This window comes from Lissotriton vulgaris, chromosome 7, assembly GCF_964263255.1.
Source record: "Lissotriton vulgaris chromosome 7, aLisVul1.2, whole genome shotgun sequence".
NCBI lineage: Eukaryota > Metazoa > Chordata > Amphibia > Caudata > Salamandridae > Lissotriton > Lissotriton vulgaris.
The window spans coordinates 1,289,316,602-1,289,338,422 of NC_141695.1; the positions used below are offsets into that span (position 1 = coordinate 1,289,316,602).

General features: G+C 47.1%; 1 protein-coding gene across 7 annotated transcripts in view; it reads right to left on the reverse strand.

Annotated features, from left to right (window-relative positions):
• TEP1 (telomerase associated protein 1) overlaps positions 1 to 21,821 on the reverse strand; it is a 1,080,103-nt gene that overhangs the window by 330,818 nt on the left and 727,464 nt on the right. For all 7 annotated transcript variants that reach the window (XM_086931874.1, XM_086931872.1, XM_086931869.1 and 4 more), the window contains one exon: positions 19,321 to 19,533. In XM_086931874.1, the coding sequence (XP_086788000.1) occupies positions 19,321 to 19,533 (213 nt within the window). The remainder of the gene's footprint in view (positions 1 to 19,320; positions 19,534 to 21,821) is intronic.

A 21,821-nucleotide genomic window follows, 5' to 3' on the forward strand; every position in this document is an offset into this window, starting at 1 on the left:
CATTGCATCTTTCTTCCACAGCGTGCAGAGGAGTTGGGTTCTCACATGCACTGACTAAGCTCCTAGCTAATATTTGGGGCTGTGAGAGTGCTGTTATCCTTCATCTACAAGCCACAACGCACCTTTGCATGCAGATCACCCAGATCCTCTCCTCTGTGGTCCAACAGACACAATAAAGATGAAGGTTGGAGGGTGTGATGTCTCGGTGCTGGAAGTACCTTTCTGGAAAGTTCTACCTATTCAAAGCAACATCATTTACCACCTTCTTGAATTTAGGGAGTAAAAAACTTCAAAACCAGTAGTTTGTAAACCAGCACAAAAGTAAGTGACACATGCTCTCTGTGCTAGTCTAGTACCAAGAGACCATGTATAAGTGGATAGATATATGGGCTTAACAAAAAAAACTCCCAGCTCTCTCCTAATCTCAACACATTTAAATATTCCATAGTGCAAGAATGCTGGAAGGGGAAAAAAGAATCTGGCGTCCAAGAAAATAAACTTGTAGAAACGTTTCTGGTTAAACTGATAATTATTTATAGAAGATAAATATGAGTCTATTGCAGGAAGAATTCTCAGGAGTAGCATACACAGCTAGCCTAAACCGGTTTAAACCCAGGCCTATATTTGCAAAAAAAACACCAGAGGTCACTGTTGGTCTGGTAGAGCGTAAACAGATGTTTGCAGATGACCTGTGCAAGAAGTAGTTATGTTGATTAGAGGAAGGGGGTTCCATTATTTGATGGTGACTACCTTTTCAGCATCACACCACCATGATTGAAACAAGTAATGACCAGAAAAGTCACCTTAGAGTGCAAATAAAAACGTAAAGCACATCTAACCTCTACATAATAATGTACCTTCTGGGCATAGAAGTAACAACAATATGACAAGAGGGCCAGAACATAGATCTAGAAATTGCCAACAACCTTAGTGCATAAGAGAACCAAGACAACCATTTCTCCTGATGAAAAAAATGGAACAAAGGCCACCATATGTTTGGAGAAGGCTGTGATGTTGGTAAGAGCACAAGTGAGCGTGATTAATACCTGGTCAATACCCACCAGTAGAATGTGAACACATGCTTCAATATAGAGACTAGCCCTTGAATCTCCTGGCAACGGAGAGAGCATCCAAGCTGGCAGAGAAAAGATAGGCGAGCAAATGTCATTGCTAAGAAACCATCTACTGAAGCTTAGCAGCTGTAGGGAGGAGCAGATCACTGAACCTTGTTAAGAGATCTTGCTTCAAAGTCAGCTGAGAGGACTTCCCCTGATGGAAATGAAAGACATCAAAGACCCAAACCAAAGGAATTGATAATGTTGTGGTTGTTTCCACTTACAGTGTTTGTGTGTGTAGCAGTGTGCTTAGACAATCCTCTCTCAAGTTGAAAATACTCTCCCAAATAGGGCAGTGGCATTGTCTATTTTAATCACACCCACAGTGTGCTTGACCAATGACAAGACGTCCTTTAGCGCCAAGAAAACAAAAATCTAAATAAAATGTAGCACATTTATATGGTGGGATGTATGTGATGTGTCTTCTAAGGTGCTTATGGAGAAATCCCAGAAGAAGCCCTCTCAAAGGAACCTAGAAGAATCTATCATTACTTACAACTGAGGCTTCTGGAAGTGGAAGGGATAGCCTAATAACATGCTGAGAGCATATGCACACTTTTTCAATGATGAATGGTGAGGTGGCTGGATTACGCAAGAGCAGGACGAGTGGTCCAGCATCTTAAACCGGTAAAGGTGGGCAGGGTGCACCTCCACATGGCAAACACATTCGACTCAGGGCTCCTAAAGGTGGGTGCAGAAAATCAGTGAATCTGCCAGGTTGTCTTGGAAAACCCTTCACCAAAGTAATCTATGGTTTCCTTGTTAGTCATTCTTCCTCAAAGAGAGCCATGGCCATCTCATGTCTGATATATTGCGAACTAGATCATTGAAGATGTCAGATCACTAGAACCGTAGAGAGAAAGTCTGACGGTTCATAGTGACCCTGTACATGGCCCAGTCCCAAAACAGAGCCGGAATGGGCAATTGTACCATTTTAAGTCACAGTTTCCTTGCTTGGGAAGGGGACATGTATGCATACTATGAGAGTACCACACTTTGTACCACCTGGGCCCAGAGTAGTCTTAGATGAGAATAGAAGAAGCAAGAATTCAGAGGATCAGCTGAATGTGATCATTGGAAGATGTAAGAAATTCACTGGATGATGACTGAAGTGTATATGATGATTCTTCAGGAAAAGAGACACTGTAAAGTAAGTCATGCAGCAGACACCACTGGTAAGGGAATTGAGCCTGGTCAGGTGTAATTCACTGAACAAGGGCTTGGACACTGATGAATGTGTCTTAAACAGTGTCAAGAGTTGTATACCAAAGACAGCTCACCTGTAAGAAAACAGATGTATGCAGTAAGCCAGTAGTGTTTTGTTTGTTTGAATAAAAGCGGTCTCTAGCTACTGAATTCCAGTGAGGCCACTATGAAGGATATCACCACTAAGATACCTACAGGCGCCTTTAGGTTATCCTTCATCATTTCTGTTGAAGGCTGAAGGACAGAGGTAGACGCCATCCACTGTTGATGAACAAAGCATGGCGGGTGTTGCCACTGCAGGCACAAGCTGAGTTACGTACTCCAACAGCCAATCCCGCTTCACATCACCAATTCCTCATTCCCTACCAAACCAATCTAAGATGCCATGGTAAGGGAAGACTGAATTATTAATGGATCACGTACAGGCACTAAGTAACCTGTTTATTTTTATTTTATTGAAATATCTACTTATTACATTTTTAATACCCTTCAAATTTTCTCTTGTTGGCAGTGCCTCCAACAAAGAATGATCTACGGAATTACGCACAGCCGAGGTAGAAAGAGGTGTAGTTTGACGCAGGCTGCGCTTCAGTGAGGGGCAGGCAACAAGTAAAAGCAGAAGGGTTAAGAATGTAAGTTAATTGTGATACGCTGCGATAATCTCGGTTAACAAAACTTTAAACACAGACAGTACAATGTAGTAATGCCAATCCATATTGAGGTATAGACAGTTTTGAGAGGCAGAGCTGAACGGTGGCTAGGTCAAGCAAGATGTACTGTGCAGCAGCATACATAGATGCCAATATGCATTATGGCACAGTTTGAGAAAAGCTGAGAAGTAGAGAGGTGCAAACCCACCAACAGCACAAACGACTGTAAATGTAACCACAAACAGTCTACTGATGCGCAGCTAACATCCACACACAGCTACTGCATACACAGAGGCTAAGGCGCACTGACAAAGAATCTTTAGAGAGGCTGAGGTGCAGTCTGAGAGAAGTTGAAACATGGCCTGACAGGCGCTGAGGAGCACAGAGGCGCAGTCATACAGTGAAGCACACACAGTGCATCAACATTTCTTACTGTTACAGCAGGTGCTAGCTAGCCTCTGTGGAGTACCAGTGCTTGTTGCCAAGCTATTCACTAGTCTAGTAGCAGATTTCCAACAAGGGAACTGAAATTTGCATCCTGGAACTTGCAATTGCTACCACAGCAGAAGTAAGAACTCTAACAACCTTGTGGTCAGGCTGCGTCATTTATGGCTGAATGAGAATGTAGGCCTCAATCAAGTATGAACTGGGGAAGAGATGCATTTGTTTTGGGCCCCTCAACACCTAAAAACCCTGGGTATGATTTCTGGAATGCGCTTTGAGAGAAAAGTGGAGATTGAAAGAGCAGGACAAAAAAAACACCTGAAGTAAACCTCTACTAATTCGAAACAAGCATTTGCAATGCAATATGTCCGGGCCCCTTGCCTTAGACGTGGCTCTAATATGGAAAGGGGCACGGCCGCCATTAAAGCGAAAGTGCAGCATGGGGCAGTTAATCAAAAGTTAATAGAAAAAAAATGCTGCAAATAAACCAAAGACACAGCCGCCACTGTATGTGGGTGGCGTGCTGTGCTATGGAAACAAAAATTGAAGCGATGGGGGAGAGTGGAGAAAACCATTTAAGCAAATAGTGCTCAGAGGCTTTAATTACCACGTAAAAACACATGCCACAGGGTATGTCTTCATAGGAGGTTACAAAATGAGACAAGGTGGTACCAAGGAGGGACTAATAAGCCTAACGACCAATGAAAAGCTACAGTTTTTAAAGGACAATGACACAAGCTAATAAAAAATATGGGCGGAGAGTGGGTGGAGCTTGAAGTCCCTACCTGAATACAGCATGCCTCGCAGAGCAGCGCATGCGCTGCCCAGGCTCAACCTAAAAATGAAGAAAATTGAAGGGCTTGGCTGATGGGAGAAACACTCTGCAATATCCGCTCCTGCCACTTAAAATCTGTATACACTGTAACCCCTGTTCCTAGTGAACAAATATTAAACAAGGCTAAGGATATTATTCCCAATAGACAAGAATGTTGAAGCCTGCAAATGCAGACATGTGATTCACAGCATGCTTGTTGTAACCAACGCCACTCAAAAAAATGTAGGTCAGCTAAAAAATAACTTGCTTTTCGATTGAATGAATTAAGATGAACAGAGCTTCTTGTAGCTTTGATCTGAATCTTGACTCATGTTATGCCTGGCGTTTCTAAAATGCCTCTGTTGCATCACCATTCTTGATGCAGACTCTAGCTCCGATCATACTACTGCTCGTGGAGACCCTCGACTTTTTCCAAACCAGATGGTGTGAAAGGTTAGGCGTCCGAACAGCCACAAAGTTTGCCATGTTGTTATCAGAGGAGGCCACCAGCAAGAATAATCTAATTTGTGAAACCCCAGTTACACTTGTTCGTGATGTGCCCACATTTCTTCTACCACCATAGTGTAGGACAGATGCCCTAGTAGGTTAGACAGAAACAGAGAACTCTGATCCATGTTGGAAACAGGAGCCCCTGGCCCTGCCCCAACCACCCCTTCATTTGCTCCTGCACGAACACACATCACTTACATATGATGGTGAGCCTCATATAGGCATGGTAGGCATGTGCTCAAGTAGAGGTATGAAACAGGCAGAAAGCAGCTACCACTAATGTTGGGACAGGAATGCATGGAGTATAATCATGTTCGCCTGCTCTGAGTACCCAACTGCAAGTATAAGTTATCTTTTTATTTCTTCGGAAGCCTCAAACTAATCTAGTGTGTGCTCAGAGGTCCAGGGATGTCCCTTGGCATGAGTGAGGTCCTGGTCCTGCGCTGTGAGCTGGAGGGTGGATCAAGTATGCCCTCTTTGCGCTGACAGTAGAGTACCATCCCCATGATTGGTTTATAACAGAGCAGTGGTGGAAGCCTACTGGGTTTGTGAATCCATAGTTTTGACCAGACCTTTTTATCTGTGCCCACTGGAGAGAAGACCAACTAGCGCTCTCATCTAAAGTTCTGTTTCTATGCCCTAACCCAAATCCTAGCGCTAACATCCCAGGCGTATGTCGTGCGTGTTTGCCTATGTGACCTGTGAGCTACATGCATTGCATGGATGAGTGAACCACAGTAATGGAGGCCTGGGGAATCCATTTTGGTATTCCTGTGTCCAAGCCTTGTGCACAAGATGGAAGTGGGGTTGTTTTCCAGACAGTGGAAGTGCATTCCTGACATTCCTAAAGCTGGAAGTATGTTATCTAGACGATAAAGAGGGGATAGAGAAGGGAATGTTCTTTTAGAAGTTAAATTATGTCTTTTGCTGAGAGGGGCTGCTGATTAGTCTTCCTGTAGAATCGACATTTGGTATATGGGCAGGGTGAAGGATTAGACTGCAGTCTTTGATGTCCAAGATGAAAGGGACCCCCATAGGGGCGCAATGCTTTTGTCTTCCCCCTGATAACTCTGTAGTGTGGCCGAAAAAAGCGAGGTGCAAAAAGCTCACACCTCTTTGTGCATCTGTTGTAAGTGCTGCAGGCTGAAGACTATGCTCCTGTAAGGAATTTTGCTCTACACAAAGGCTAGGTTTGGACCGCAGCCTGGAAAGGACACTTTAAAGTAAAACCACAATAACCGGTTCTGAAAGTGCAGACAGTGGATCCACATCTTCGGTCTGCTTCTGAATAAAAAGTAGGAGCAACTGATCCACTTGTTGTTCCAGTTTCAAGTTCTCTCGGACCAAAAAAAGGAGGGCTCAGCAGAACACTCAAGAGTACCTCTGTGCAACCTGTTTGCCTAACAGCCAGATTGCCAGTGGTGTGGCGAGGCGACAGGAACAGAGTCGGTCTCTTGAAAGAAACAGCTGCTCAACTGACCTGAAGCGCCTAGGAGTCACCTGCCAACTGAGAGAGGGAAGGAGTCCACCAACTGTGCAGGATAAGTGCCTGTCCAGGAGGGGCCAGCTGCAGTGTAACCCTGGTGAAGGTAGAGTCTGCACTAGAAGGAGGATGGAGGCGAGGAATCTATATATCTGGGGTCTCAGCAGGTACTGGACGTTCCAGGGGTGAGCAGAAGAAAGTTGCAGCTGACAGAAGGATGGGGGGGGGGGGGCGGGCTGTGAGAGGCCGTGCTGCCCCCTGAAGTTGGCCTATCCGTAGGTTCATCAAGACCAGCTAATTGGACCAGCCACATACTATGAAAACCTGCCCACCGGCTGTACTTGGCCCAGTTTTGCAGAGCTGTAGTAATATGCAGACGTGGAAGACATGGAAAGTACTCCAACGCATATGGTTAAGGTCCAGTTGTCCTTGCTTGCTCCTAGACACTCCCTCACCCCAGGGATGGGGTCAGACAGGTAAACTGCGATTTGTACTCAAAAGGGTATTCAGCCCATTTTTGTCGCTGATCCACTTCTGTCGCTCATCTGCCATAGGCATGGCATAGCCAACTGCATTTATAAAAAATGGAGCAAAGACAACCACTGGTGGGAGATCCTTCTCCCACCTCGCCGCCAAGACATGGAACACCCTCCTACTGAGCCGACGACAGACGACAGACCCAAGACCTGCTGACCTTCAGGAGGATACTCAAGACCTGGCTGTTCGATCAGTAGCGCCGCCCCCCCCCCCACCCCCCCCCCCCCCAGCACCTTGAGACCCTTGCGGGCATGTAGTGCGCTTTACAAATGATTGATTGAAGTCTTTAGAGCTTCAGTCCAGATTCTCATGAAAAAATCGGTTTGCTAAATATCTGATTTTTATTAGTCTTATAAGGGTGTCAGAGCAAAAAAATACCATGGATACCCAAGAAATATTGCAACTATTTTACCCCCTCTCATACATGGCAGAGGTGATCCCTTGTCCCAGCCCTCAGCCTTCAAAAGCCTCTTATTTCCTTCTGAAGGGGATGGTAAAAAAAAGTAAAAAGAGCTTTTGGAGCTTCTTTTAGGTTCTTTTTTTGTCCCTCCCTCCATGTCCTGAGGCCTGGGAAGCAAGGGCAGGACCATAGGTTTCATCATCATCATATTTATGTTTCTTCGGTCAATCTTGAAGGAAGGACCACAGGTACTGAAGGCCAAGGAGGGGTCACGACTGCTAGCCCTGGCTACCTTAAAGTCATGGCCATTGTGCTCTAAAGACTCCTGGGCTGCCTCTCTGCCCCTGCGGAGCTGGACATAAGTGAGAGACAAAAGAAAACTGCAACACTGGCAAAAAACAGACAACAGCGGGCAGGGCAGGCCCATGGCATCAGCCAGCTAAGCTGCCAGCAGTGTCAATCCAGTCGAACTAGGGCTGGCAGTGTGCAGGGTGATGGTGCAACCTACTCTGCTGTACTGAGTGAGAGCCAGCCTCCCATCTGGACAGACATACTTCCTGCATTGTGTTCAGAGCCTGTGTCCCCGCTACAGTTATACAGTATGGCGACATACTGGATAGCGCTTATCTTTGGGACCGAGATGCCTCTGCCCTGGTGCTGCAAAGGACCCAGTGGTATGAGAGGCTCACATCAGCCCACTTAAGTCTTTTGATAGCCAACCGGCAGGGCGGGGAGAAGAGCATTTTACTTGCCTGCGATAGGGCCCGTGGCACCCCTGCTACATGGATTTGTTTATTTTTGCTTTAAACAGAATAAGTAAAGACTGCTGTGCAGAGCCAGTTAATGTCAAAATGTTGCAGGGTTTATTTAAAAATGATTTCTATATGTTATATTGCTGGTTGAGGAAGAGCCGCTGAGCAAGAGACCCACAGAATGGAAAAACCTGCCACTCCAATCGTGATTTTTTTTTTTTTTATATCAGAGCAACATCTCCTTATATGGTTCATACGATGGGAACTTTAAAGGATCACATCTAACTCTTTTCAAACACTAATACCCTTGGGATGGTCTTTTTTATTTTTGACCAGTGGGCAGAATTCCTGATGTGATGACACCCCAATGCCAGTCACGTATTTACTGGAATTTAAGGCAAAGGTTAAAGAAACAGCTTAAAGAAGCAGGGTGACATTTCCATTGCTGATAATGTGCTTTAAATTTAGAAGCACTTTGCCCGAGTAAATCACAGTACGAGCTAGAGCCCCTTTCATTCTCAGCATGTTTAGTCAGTGCTGCGGCTTGTACTTTCAAAAAAATATAATACTGTAAAAATGGTGGTTACTTATATCTTTAAACTGTTTGCTTGAATTTAAACATTTCTGGATGAAAATGTACAACAAATTAGCGGTGTATACAAGAGAGAGGATTCAGCCTGTTTAAGCGTGTAGATGGATCGAACTCAGCAGTTAAATTCAACAAGCATTTGCAATGCAATAGGTCTCGCATTAGGAAAGTTTGAGCTATTGGTATTGTAAATGACACATTTTGTATTTATGTTTTGTTTTTGAAAATAGCGAAAATAATATCTTTGTCATTTACAATGCCAATAGTTATAACTTTCGCAAATGTGACACCTATAGCATTTGTAATGCAATATGTGTTTTTTTTACGTGACTTACATGTATTGATATTACAAATAACAATGGCTTTAATTTTTTTTCCAATAATTAATACTTAAATAAAAGTTATAGTAATTTATAATGGCAATAACTTAAAGTTTTGTAAATAACTTTTGTGAAGATTATGTTCAGTGTATTTTATTGTGACGAAAATCCAAAAACAGAAGTGAAATATTAACATATTTTTGTTACATTTGTAATAAAGCTTGAAACATTGAGAGACCATATTAGAACCAGGTGTTGTAAATGGTTGCACAGATTGATGCTGTGGTGGCGCTGAGTGATGTTGTGATGGCGAACGAGTGATGCAGTGGCGTTCAGTGATGCTGTGGTAGCACATAGTGATGTTGTGGTGCCCCCGAGTGATGCTGTGGTGGTGCGGAGTGATGCTGTATGCTATGCTATGTTTTGTTTTGCTATCCTATGTTTTGTTTTGTTATGCTATGCTATGTTTTGCTATCCTATGCTTTGATTTGTTATGTTATGCTATGCTGTGTTTTGTTATGCTATGCTGTGTTTTGCTATGCTATGCTTTGTTATGCTATGCTATGTTTTGTTATGCTTTGCTATGTTTTGTTGTGTTTTATTATGCTATGCTTTGTTTTGCTATGCTATGTTTTGTTATGCTATCCTATGTTTTGTTTTGTTATGCTATGCTATGTTTTGCTATCCTATGCTTTGATTTGTTATGTTATGCTATGCTGTGTTTTGTTATGCTATGCTGTGTTTTGCTATGCTATGCTTTGTTATGCTATGCTATGCTTTGTTATGCTATGCTATGTTTTGTTATGCTTTGCTATGTTTTGTTGCATTTTATTATGCTATGCTTTGTTTTGCTATGCTATGTTTTGTTATGCTATGCTATGTTTAGTTGTGTTTGGTATGCTATGTTTTGCTATGCTATTATATGTTTTGTTTTGCTTTGCTATGTTTTGTTGCATTTTATTATGCTATGCTTTGTTTTGCTATGCTATGTTTTGTTATGCTATGCTATGTTTAGTTGTGTTTGGTATGCTATGTTTTGCTATGCTATTATATGTTTTGTTTTGCTATGCTAAGTTTTGTTATGCTATGCTTTGTTGTGTTTTGCTATGTTTTGTTATGCTATGTTTTGTTGTGTTTTGTTACTCTATGCTATGTTTTGTTCTACTATGCTATGTTTTGCTATGCTTTGTTTTGTTGTGTTTTGTTACGCTGTGCTATGCTTGCTGTGTTTTGCTATGCTTTGTTTTGTTATGCTAGGTTTTGTTATGCTATGCTGGTGAGGGTGTGTGAGGTTGAGTGAGGGTGTGGGGGTGTGAGGGTGTGAGGGTGAGGGGGTGTGAGGGTGAGGGGGTGTGAGTGAGGGTGTGTGGGTGAGGGGGTGTGAGGGTGAGGGGGTGTGTGTGAGGGGGGTGAGGGGGGGTGAGGGAGGGTGAGGGGGTGTGAGGGTGAGAGGTTGTGGGGGTGAGTGAGGGGGTGTGAGGGTGAGTGAGGGTGTATGAGGTGAGGGGGTGAGGGGGGTGAGGGGGTGTGAGGGGGTGAGGGTTGCGAGGGTGTGTGGGTGTGAGGGGGAGGAGGTGTGAGGGGGAGGGTGTGAGGTTGTGAGAGTGTGGGGTTGTGAGGGTGAGGGGGTGTGGGTGTGAGGGGGAGGGTGAGAGGGTGAGTGGGGTTGTGAGGGTGAGGGGGTGAGAGGGTGAGGGGGTGTGAGGGTGAGGGGGTGAGTGTGTGAGGGTGTATGAGGGTGAGGGGGTGTGAGGGTGAGGGGGTGTGAGGGGGTGTGAGGTGGAGGGGGTGTGAGGTGGAGGGTGTGTGAGGTTGAGGGTGTGTGAGGTTGAGGGTGTGTGAGGGTGAGGGTGTGTGAAAGTGAGAGGGTGTAAGGGTGAGTGTGTGTGTGAGGGTGAGAGGGTGTGTGAGGGGAGAGGGGGTGTGAGGGTGTGGGGGTGTGAGGGTGGGGGTTAGGGGGTGTGAGGGTTAGGGAGGGTGAAGGTTAGGGGGTGTGAGGGTTAGGGTGTGTGAGGGTTAGGGTGTGTGAGGGTTAGGGTGTGTGAGGGTTAGGGTGTGTGAGGGTTAGGGGGTGTGAGGGTTAGGGGGTGTGAGGGTTAGGGGGTGTGAGGGTTGGGGGTGTGAGGGTTGGGGGTGTGAGGGTTGGGGGTGTGAGGGTTGGGGTGTGAGGGTTGGGGTGTGAGGGTTGGGGGGTGTGAGGGTGTGTGGGTGTGAGGGTGTGTGGGGGTGAGGGTGTGTGGGGGTGAGAGGGTGTGTGAGGGTGTGAGGGAGGGTGAGAGGGTGAGGGAGAGTGAGAGGGTGGGTGAGAGGGTGAGGGTGGGTGAGAGGGTGAGGGTGGGTGAGAGGGTGTGAGGGTGAGTGTGAGGGTGAGGGTGAGGGGGTGTGAGGGTGAGGGGTGTGAGGGTGAGGCTGTGAGGGGGTGTGTGAGGGTGGGTGAGAGGGTGAGGGGGGGTGAGGGGGTGTGAGGGTGAGGGGTGTGAGGGGGTGTGAGGGTGAGGGTGTGTGAGGGTGAGGGGGTGTGAGGGAGGGTGAGGGGATGTGAGGGTGAGGGGGTGTGGGGGTGAGGGGGGTGAGAGGGTTTGTGAGGGTGTGTGAGGGTAAGAGGGTGTGTGAGGGTAAGAGGGTGTGTGAGGGTGAGAGGGTGTGTGAGGGTGAGAGGGTGTGTGAGGGTGAGGGTGGGTGAGGGTGGGTGAGGGGGTGTGAGGGTGATGGGGTGTGAGGGTGATGGGGTGTGAGGCTGATGGGGTGTGAGTGTGGGGGTGTGAGGGTGAGGAGGTGTGAGGGTGAGGGGGTGCGAGGGTGAGGGGGTGCGAGGGTGAGGGGGTGCGAGGGTGAGGGGGTGCGGGGGTGAGGGTGTGAGGGGGTGTGAGGGTGTGAGGGTGAGGGTGTGAGGGGGTGTGAGGGTGAGGGGTGTGAGGGAGGGTGAGGGGATGTGAGGGTGAGGGGGTGTGAGGGTGAGAGGGGGTGAGAGGGTTGTGAGGGTGAGAGGGTGTGTGAGGGTAAGAGGGTGTGTGAGGGTAAGAGGGTGTGTGAGGGTGAGAGGGTGTGTGAGGGTGAGAGGGTGTGTGTTATGGCTGGATTTTCTGAGTAGGTGGGATCAGCCCCCAGGGGCCCCTCCAACCCAGCCAGAACGTACTCACCTTCCCTCCTCAGGACCAACTATCCAGGCACCTGGTACCTACCTGAGGATGGGGAACTCGCAATATACAAGCTCATATTATCAAAAACACCACTAAATCTATAGGGATACTAAGAATACTCACTGATTACTAGGGATATCCATACCCTACACCACACTTATTCACATCAGTTGGTCTCGCGGCCACCCCGACCCAGACCGTTCTACCCTAGGGCAGATATGACACACAATCCGGTGCGTCTACACACGGGCCTGCAGAACCCAATGCTCTCTTCTCCAAATTGTTTGCAATCCTGCAAAACTACACACTAGTTCGACTTCCTAGTGCTCTCATTTATTCAAGCCACAATCTAGTGGGTATCCACACTGATCTCCTACTCAGTGCTCTCATTAACGCCGCATATCAACGACGACCACATTCCTATGAACACCTATACATATATATATATTGGGAAGTCTCTTCACTAAGGGTCTGCTACTACAATAATATTATGGGATGGTGTACTAACTTGGTCCCTTGGTTGCAAGTCTCCTCTCTCCCTCACTATTACTTACCTGATCAGGGGTAGCATCTGTTCAAACAGCAATACCTACCAGGAAAGATTACCCTTACTGTATGGGGATAAAGATATACACACTATGTGATTGAGTTATTTCTTGATTTAAGCGCTCCTACTCCCTTTTGATCCATCAGTGGCTCAACAGCAACTGGCTAGAAGCCAGGATAACTTTATCATAAAAGAACTCATGCACACTAATTCACTAATTAATGGGGTCATTTATTATTAGTACAATATAAACCTTTACACAGAACTGACAAAGACTATAGGTAGAACACACCGCTGAAAGGGAAAAGATTAGACATAAAGTGTAAGTGTAACTAATTCAGACTACCTCACCTATTAGAAGGAAGATTTCTCTCTCTGCCTCTGGTGGGATTAGGGCTCTCTCTCTGCCTCTGGTGGGATTAGGGCTCTCTCTGTCTCTCCCTCCTTCACCACATCACTACGCCTCTGGTTCAGTTGCTCCAGCTGACAGCCTTCTTTGATGCTCTCTGCACTGCTTTCTCTCTCCTCATCTTCAGCAATCGTCTGCCTTCTTTCTCCATTCAAGAACTGCACTCTATTCTGCAGCTCCAGCAGACATCCTCTCTCTCTCTGCAAGCTGTTCTGAGCTCCAAGCTGTTCTGAGCTCCCAGCAGTTCTGTGCTCCAAGCTGTTCTGAGCACCACGCTGAACTGCACACCACGCTGGACTGACCTCCAAACTGAACTGAACTGAACTGAACTCTCCTCCTCTCCTGTAGCTCGCTAATATGGATTCCTCTCCCCTCATGGAAATTTCCACCGGAGGGCTGTCTCCTACCGAATTCCTGTGCCAGCTCCCAGGCTTCCACGCAACCGCAGTGGCCATCTGCTTGTTACGTCTGGGCCCAAGAGAAAAACACATTTCTCGGATAAGAAGCAGTCCTAACTGGATTTCCCTCTAGCACACAACAGCCTTAACTATAAACATTGCCTTTACCCTAAAAAGCCTCTCAGCTTCATCAAGATGGAGTCCCTCTAGCTCTAGGCCTGTAGGCCTGAAAGGGGTGAAATGCTCCTCAGCTCTGTCAGAATACCTACATAAACCATACCAATGTGTCTAATATGTCAAAGCCAATAGGCAATAGACAGGTTAAAGTCAAGAATAAAGGCATATTAAGCAGCTATCCTCTTCTAGGTCTGGAAAAAGGGCTTAAAAGGGCCAACACAGGCTAAGAATACCTATACTAGATGCGAGCAAGACTAATGATCTATATCACTGCTAAATAAAGCCAAAAACTCTGCCATTACAGTGTGTGAGGGTGAGAGGGTGTGTGAGGGTGAGAGGGTGTGTGAGGGTGAGGATGGGTGTGTGAGGGTGAGGATGGGTGATGGGGTGTGAGGGTGAGGATGGGTGATGGGGTGTGAGGGTTATGGGGTGTGAGGGTGATGGGGTGTGAGGGTGATGGGGTGTGAGGGTGATGGGGTGTGAGGGTGATGGGGTGTGTGAGGGGGTGTGAGGGTGAGGAGGTGTGTGAGGGTGAGGGTGATGGGGTGCGAGGGTGAGGGGGTGTGAGGGTGAGGGGGTGCGAGGGGGTGTGAGTGAGGGGGTGGGTGAGGGTGTGAGGGGGTGTGGGGAGGTGTGGGTATGTGGCAGTGTGAGGGGGAGGGTGAGGGGGAGGGGGAGGGGGGGTGAGGGTGAGGGGGTGTGTGAGGGTGAGGGGGTGAGAGGGTGAGGGGGTGAGAGGGTGAGGGGGTGTGAGGGTGAGGGGGTGTGAGGGTGAGGGGGAGTGAGGGTGATGGGGTGAGGGGGTGTGAGGGGGTGAGGGTGAGGGGGTGTGGGTGGGTGAGGGTGGGTGAGAGGGTGTGTGAGGGCGAGGGTGTTTGAGGGTGAGGGGGTGTGAGGGTGAGGGGGGTGAGGGTGGGTGAGGGTGGGTGAGAGGGTGTGTGAGGGTGAGAGGGTGTGTGAGGTTGAGAGGGTGTGTGAGGTTGAGAGGGTGTGAGAGGGTGTGTGAGGGTGAAAGGGTGTGTGGGTGTGTGAGGGTGAAAGGGTGTGTGAGGGTGAAAGGGTGTGTGAGGGTGAAAGGGTGTGTGAGGGTGAAAGGGTGTGTGAGGGTGGGTGTGAGGGTGGGTGAGGGTGTGAGAGTGGGTGAGAGGGTGAGGGGGTGTGAGGGTGAGGGGGTGTGAGGGGTGTGAGAGTGAGGGTGGGTGAGAGGGTGTGTGAGGGTGAGTTTGTGTGAGGGTGAAAGGGTGTGTGAAGGTGGTTGAGAGGGTGAGTGAGGGTGAGGGTGAGTGAGGGTGAGGGGGTGTGAGGGGGTGAGTGGGTGTGAGGGTGAGTGGGTGTGAGGGAGGGTGAGGGGATGTGAGGGTGAGGGGATGTGAGGGCGAGGGGGTGTGAGGGTGAGGGGGTGTGAGGGTGAGGGGGTGTGAGGGTGAGGGGGTGTGAGGGTGAGGTGGTGTGAGGATGAGAGGGGGTGAGAGGGTGTGAGGGTGAGGGTGTGTGAGGGTGAGGGTGAGGATGATGGGGTGTGAGAGTGAGGGTGTGTGAGGGTGAGGAGGTGTGTGATGGTGAGGGGGTGAAAGGGTTGTGAGGGTGAGGGGGCGAGTGTGAGTGAGGTAGTGTGAGGGTGGGTGAGGGTGTGTGAGGGTGAGAGGATTTGAGGGTGTGTGATGGTGAGGAGGTGTGAGGGTGAAGGTCCGAAGTAAATGGTGGCAGAGCAGACATCATAAGACAGAGAGAAGAGACTGCGTGGTGACTGCGTTGGTCAGTTTCAGAATCAGGAGGGGAGAGTCAGCACAGTCTGCGAGGAATCAACATGTCTAGAGGTAAAGCATAGCGGATGTAGCATTGCAGGTAGCAAGTCGAGTGTGTTCAAGCTGAGTGTCCCTAGAGAGATGGAAACACAGCAACAGCATTTGAGGAGCACGGCTACTGTAAACAAGCACGGTAGGCTTTCACTTTCGTCCAGAAAAAAAACCGAGAAAGGTGCAGAGAACGCCTAATAGAACACGGCTTCCCCGCGAAATGGATGCAAAAAAAACCAAGCTCTCAGCATTGCTGTGGCGGGGGGCGGGAGCGCATTCCTTTGAAGTCTGATGCCAAGGCTCAGACAAATGGTGGAGTGCGATGTGCACGCGGGGGGGGCAGGGGGGCAGGGGAGCAGCAGCCTTTGAAGTCTGATGACGAGGCACAGACAAATGGTGGTGTGTGAAGTGGCTGGCTCTGTGCACGCGCATAGCTCACATGAACTGTACACGATCCGCAGGCTAGGTAGTCTTTTCTTTTCCCCTTACTATAATATCGCCTATTTATTCCTGCGGGATATAATAGGTGAGACCTAAAAACTGGCAGCGGGGTTTAAGAGAGCCGTTTTAGGATGAACGTGACTCACTCAAGTCGCTTTACCCTGTAATGGTAAAGCGCACTTACCGGTCTGTAAAAATTTAAAATACTTTGAAATTTAAAAAAAAGAAAGTCTGTAATAAGGTGGCCTCCTTGAGGTCTGGGAAGTCACACTGGTTGTTAATTCTATTGCCCAAAACCTTTCAATCTAGTTTATTTAACTGATACCTGCTCATAATGCCCAGTCTCTGATTGTAGTCCTAAAAACATACATCAAACTCTCTTTTGTGGCTAATGAAATAGTCACATTTACTCACTATAAGTAACTTCTATATTTATTGACCATCACCCCTTTATCCAAAGTCCATGTCTGAGACGTTATCATACAGTAGGTGCCCTACCACTAAGTTTTATTATGAGACCTCAGTAAAAAGAGGAGAGTGCCAGGGATTTAAGTGGGCCGGCAGTTTTTAAAGGGGGCCTCGAAACGGGTCTCTATCGGGCTCAGTTTTGTGCCCTGGCACAGGTGTCCGTTTTTCCGGACTGCAGTGATAGCAGGCACATCGAGGTGCGCTGCTCACACTGCTCACTTCTTACTAGCTAGACGTGAAGTTACGGCATGACGTCATGTCAGGTGAAGATTGTAGGGGGAAGGGAATTCCTTTAAAGAGTCATTTTCTCTCTGGATTTCCCTTCTCTTTTTGAAAGTTATGAGCAGCAACATTGTTGTGGTGTCACCAGGGCTTTAAGTGGAAGCTTTTTCAATATTATATACAAGCCATAGTTTCTGCTTATTTATCTTATGCAACTAACAACCAGTGACAAAGCCAATAGTCCTGACTTGTTGTAGGTATGTTGTTACTGGTTGTATCATATATCTGGATGCAATGACCTAAACAGCAAAATATAAGTCGGGTGGCACACTATACTAAGCACAGATATTTAGCTTAGGTGTTTTAAGCCACGCCCTTAATTAAACTGGCCACCCCCTTTGAGAGACCCCCCCCCCCCGTTTTTTCACCCCACTTAAAGCCCTGGGGAGTGCACAGGACCATAGCTAACAACTGCAGTTACCATCTCTCACCCAATTACTAGACACCATGAGCCCTCAATGTGGGAGAACGTGCAGGACTTTGGTCTATTACGGTTCCTGATACTGATCCCCACACATTTCACCCTGCTTTAGTCAGCATAAACTCTGTGTGGAAACAGATTTGGTTTTGCTGGGTGTGTTCCTGCGTCTGATAAAACATGTAATCGCACGTTATCCTCCCCACACTCCCTGGGATTGTGGTTTGCCCGACTTGTAATGGGGCTGATAGAGTTCACAAATCCAGATCATTAGAAGCCCGAGTGGGGACTCTGTTCACACATGGGCTCAGTACTTCTGGTGCCTAGCCAGCACCTTGTCACCTCAGTTCCATTTCTTCTCCCAATAGTCTGCAACCGTTATGACAGGGCAGAGTCAAAATGACCAAGGGTGAGTTTCATGACTGAAGGAACTACAGTGGCGGCTCCTGCGCTACAGCGGAGCAGTGCCGCCCCACTCCTTAAAAAGAAAAAGAAAATGATAATAACGTATAGTTATCATTTTATTTTTCCCATTGTTGTTATCATTTTATTTTTCCTATTGCGGTCAGTGGTGGGCGGGGCTGGCAGAGCAGGGGGAGGAGTGGTTTGCACTCCCTAAGTGTGCATGACTGTTATGCCGACCGTCTTGAGCCTGCCAGATAGTCATGCGCACTTTGCATGTTCCCCACGAAGGCTGCGTTACACAGCCAGGTGAGGAACATGCAATGGCTCCCTGTCCCCGCCTGAGAGCCATGGCGTTCAGACCAATCACAACTGGAGACAGGAAGAATGAAGATGAAGAGGACGGAGGAGAGGCGGCGGTCGGCCTCTTCCAATCAAGATTATTTCCATGTCTTTGCAAGGTCAGGAAGAAGATTTTTGAACCGGTTGAGTTCCACCAACATCTGATAAGAGCTTGGTACCATGACTGCGTGAGACTGATTGTCCCAGCAAAAAAGGCTGAGCACATGTAAATCCATTTTCTTTCTGGCCGCATCATTTTCAGTTCTTTGTCAAGAGATTTAGATCCTGGTATGCAGGTGCACCGCCATCACCAAATTAAGATGTCACACACCTGTGCTTGCGAGGTTCAGATGTTCATAGTTGCTATTCGGCAACATAGGTGCAAATTCGGAAGAGCTGACCTTCGAAACGTTGCCTGTGACACTATTTATTTTATTCATGTATTTATAGAGCACAAACAAGGCCTAACGAGTATCAGAGGGCTTTACATGAGATAAGTTTGATACTGCAAGAGCAGTTTACAAACTAAATCACGAAACGATTTCATAAACAGACAGTTACAAACTACACAGAGCACTTTACATCAGAACAGCTTGTAAGAAAAGTACATATAAGCAAATATTGAGACAACATAATTGCAGTTTTCGCATGGTATTAACCACTGGTTTCATACTAGCACTGCAGCGCAAAAGTGGTATTGAGCCGCATGTTGATTTTTGCTTTTCATTTATGCTAAAGATAAAACAACATGGCCCGGGAGCAGCTGTGCAGCATGTTAGCGGTTCAGTCATTTTGTTTGGGCACCCACAACACTGCTGTCTCCATGGACAAAACCTACACGCGCTACATGGGACCTGGAGCCGAAGCAGGTGTGGCACCAGCTCAACACCGGTCTGAAACCCACTCACTTCGCACCCCTGTTGATGATGAAGGACCCACGATCCCACAGTGGCACCATTACCCACCTCAATCTGGAACCAGTGCCCGTATTCCTCCCTCCCACTCTGCCGCACTCCCTTCATGCCCCACTTCATCTCTTGGAGGCATAATCACCACCGCACATCATGCATCGACCACCACACCATGGCACAGGCTGCCAGCAGGAGATTAGTGCAGCACCAGCCCCACACCAGCAGGAGTCCACCTGTGGTTGAAGACACCACCCACAGTGGCTAATGGGAGAATAGTGTTCCAAGAGCAGCATCATAGAGTTTCTTCAAGCCTAAAATGCAGGTCTCTAATCGTGGTATTAAAAACTAACTTGGTCTTTAATCCTTCTCTGAAAACATAGACTTTAATCCTGCTCCAATCAAGTCTCTTTCTCTGCCATGGAAGTCTGGCTTCATAATCTCCCTCTTAAAAACCCAGTCTCTAATCCTACTCGTCAAACAACAGTTAGACCTATTGCCGCCTGGGATACTCCATGATTTTTCCTGCTCCAGGTAAGAGTGAGGGTAGGGGGGAAGAGGATTGAGGGCCAAAAAGAGTACCCCCCCAGCTACGCAATTGACAACAGATTGTAAGGTCACTAATCTTTCTGCTGAGAAAGTATTCGCATTGTCATACCATCCTGCTCCACATGTTAACCTATCAACCCTTCAAGGTGCCTGGTTAAAACTTGCTCCTAGTGCAGAGATCAAACAGTTGGCACTTTGACAAAAGGAACAGAGAGTTATTTACCTTACAGTCCTCCCCAGCTGTGACGAGGTAGCGGCCATTGCATATGAACCTGGACACCTGAGCCATGCCACAGTGAGCGGGGAAGTTAGCGAGCAGGACCTTTTCTTGCCAGGACCAGAGTCGCACTTCTCCATCGAGGGCTGCCGAGGCGATAGTCTTCCCAGACGGAGCGAAACAGATGTCACGGATGGAAGACTTGTGTCCAGAAATCACCTGAGAGATGAGCAAACAAATCAAGGGGTGAACAGAGCTCACATGAAGAATGAAAGAAGGCATATTAAGACACAGTTGCAATTTATGAGGTCCTGCCCACACCTCACATCCAACCTAACTGAAATCTTATGTGGCACCTCAAGTGGTGCACCACCCAATAAAACAACTATGATTTCTTGTTTATCTATCTCTAATCTGACATTGTCTTGTGGTAATTTTCTTGCACTATAGTATTTTGGCCAGATTACTATGAAACCTGTGTTAATCAGTGAATTTTGCAGTCCTCTGGACGCTTATCATAGATGTGAATGTGTGCGCACTCCTCAAAGAATATAAACATAAATTCATGATGATCTCCAGACAGCATTTTACTCACAAACTTGTTTTCTCTTAGACCCGCCCTTAAAAGTATGAAAAATCATATATGTGACCATACTCTCTTTGTTGTGGTAGGATCGTTTCCTTTGACAATAGTCAAACAAGACTGGCAATATCATGGCGATGCAGCAAACCTCTCACTCAAGGCGAAAGAAACATCTCCTACGTTTTTACGAATAATCAGTCTGCTAATGAATATTCCACATTTTCCCATTTTGTGTGTTCTAGTGCCGATTGAGACACCGTTACCTCTATGAGCACTGTGCAGTATGAAGGAGGGAAACTGATGTGGAGAAGAGGAGTAAGCCGATCTTTGTCTACATGCTTAAACTGCGAAATCCGAGGGCTAATCCATTCGGTTTTATTACAAGTACAACAAAAGGAAACTGACTTTGGGGAGTTGTAATTCCACAGCTCAAATTATATGAATAGAAAACACAAACATATGACAACTGTTAATAGCCAGTGTGCACTTCAACTTTATCACTGTTAATCAACTGCATACCGGTGAAACATGCTTCAATAAAACATAGTATGCCTTTGTATTAAGAAGATAAACGGACATGCGTTGGACAATGACAGCCATATGGTGCACCCAGTTACATGAGGAAGCAGGCTTGTATCGATATATATTACACAAATTAAAGCGCTAGATTGACAACAACTGACATATATCATTTGTTAATACCCTAATCCAATTAATCTACACCAGATATGGCAAAGCTCTGTACCCAGCTGCCCCTGAAAAGCGTCATTGATTGCAGCTGGTCCAGAACGCTGCCACCCGCCTTATACTGGCATTTCAATATGGGTCCGAAGCATACCTATACTAGGATCCCTCAATTGTCGGCCCATTCAAGCCAGAATACTTTTTAGTCTACCAGCCCCATAAGGCACTTCGGTCGGTCAACCAGTTTCTACTGAAAATTCCTTGTTTTAAAACAGTAAACTATGGAGATCGATAGTGGTAGATCTGGCCCTAGTGAAATGAGCCCAGACTGATCCCTTCTGGAGGTTTGTGTTTGGCCAAAGCGTAGCAAGTCGCAATCTAGAGGAGGATCCAAATGGATAGGGTCTTTTTTTATACTGCTTTGTCTTTATTGGCTACAGATGCCACAAAGAGCTGGTCATCCGGTTGTGTGTCTTTAGTGCGGTCAAGGCAGAAGCTTACTGCTCGCCTAGGACACAACCTGTGCAAACACTATTCCTCCTTAGTGAGATGGGGGTGATGGACTGTCTCAGATGGAAGGGAGTCACTTTTGGCAAGGAAGCAGCCCTGGTTGGCAACTCCAACCTGTAGGCATAAAAAGAAGTAAACGTTGGGCGGGGACTAGGAGTTTGTAACTTGCTGACCTGTCTGGCTGAAGTAATAGTCAAACACACAGCTTTTAAAATCAACATCCTTACAAGACAACTGTGCAAGGTCCCAAACGGAGTCCCACTGAGAAAAGTTCAAACTAAATGAAGGTCTCATTGGGGCACAACAAAGGGGGTTGTAGACTAGAAATTTGTCAACACATTAAAAAACACATCACCATTGGAGACTTGAAGAAGGAAAGTTTATATGGGAGAGCGAGGAACACTGAAAATGGAGTCAAATACCCCTTCAGCGTGCTCACTGCACATCCCAGTTGGGCAAGGAAAGGTGCAACCTGCAAAACCTGGGACAGCTTAGCCTGTAAGAGGTCCAGATTTGTGTCTGTGCTTCGAGCACTGAAGTTACTCCACTGCTCCTTTTCATAGAAGAGCTGCCACTTCTTGCTGCAGTATGGTTAGGTGATCTAAAGGTGGGAGAGGAATAGAGGGTGGATCTTGAAGGAAGGGAAGGGTATACCCCTTTGTACAAATGGGCGCACCAACTGGGCCAAAGTAATAGCATCGAGGCTAGAAGAAAGAGGGACACCAGCCCA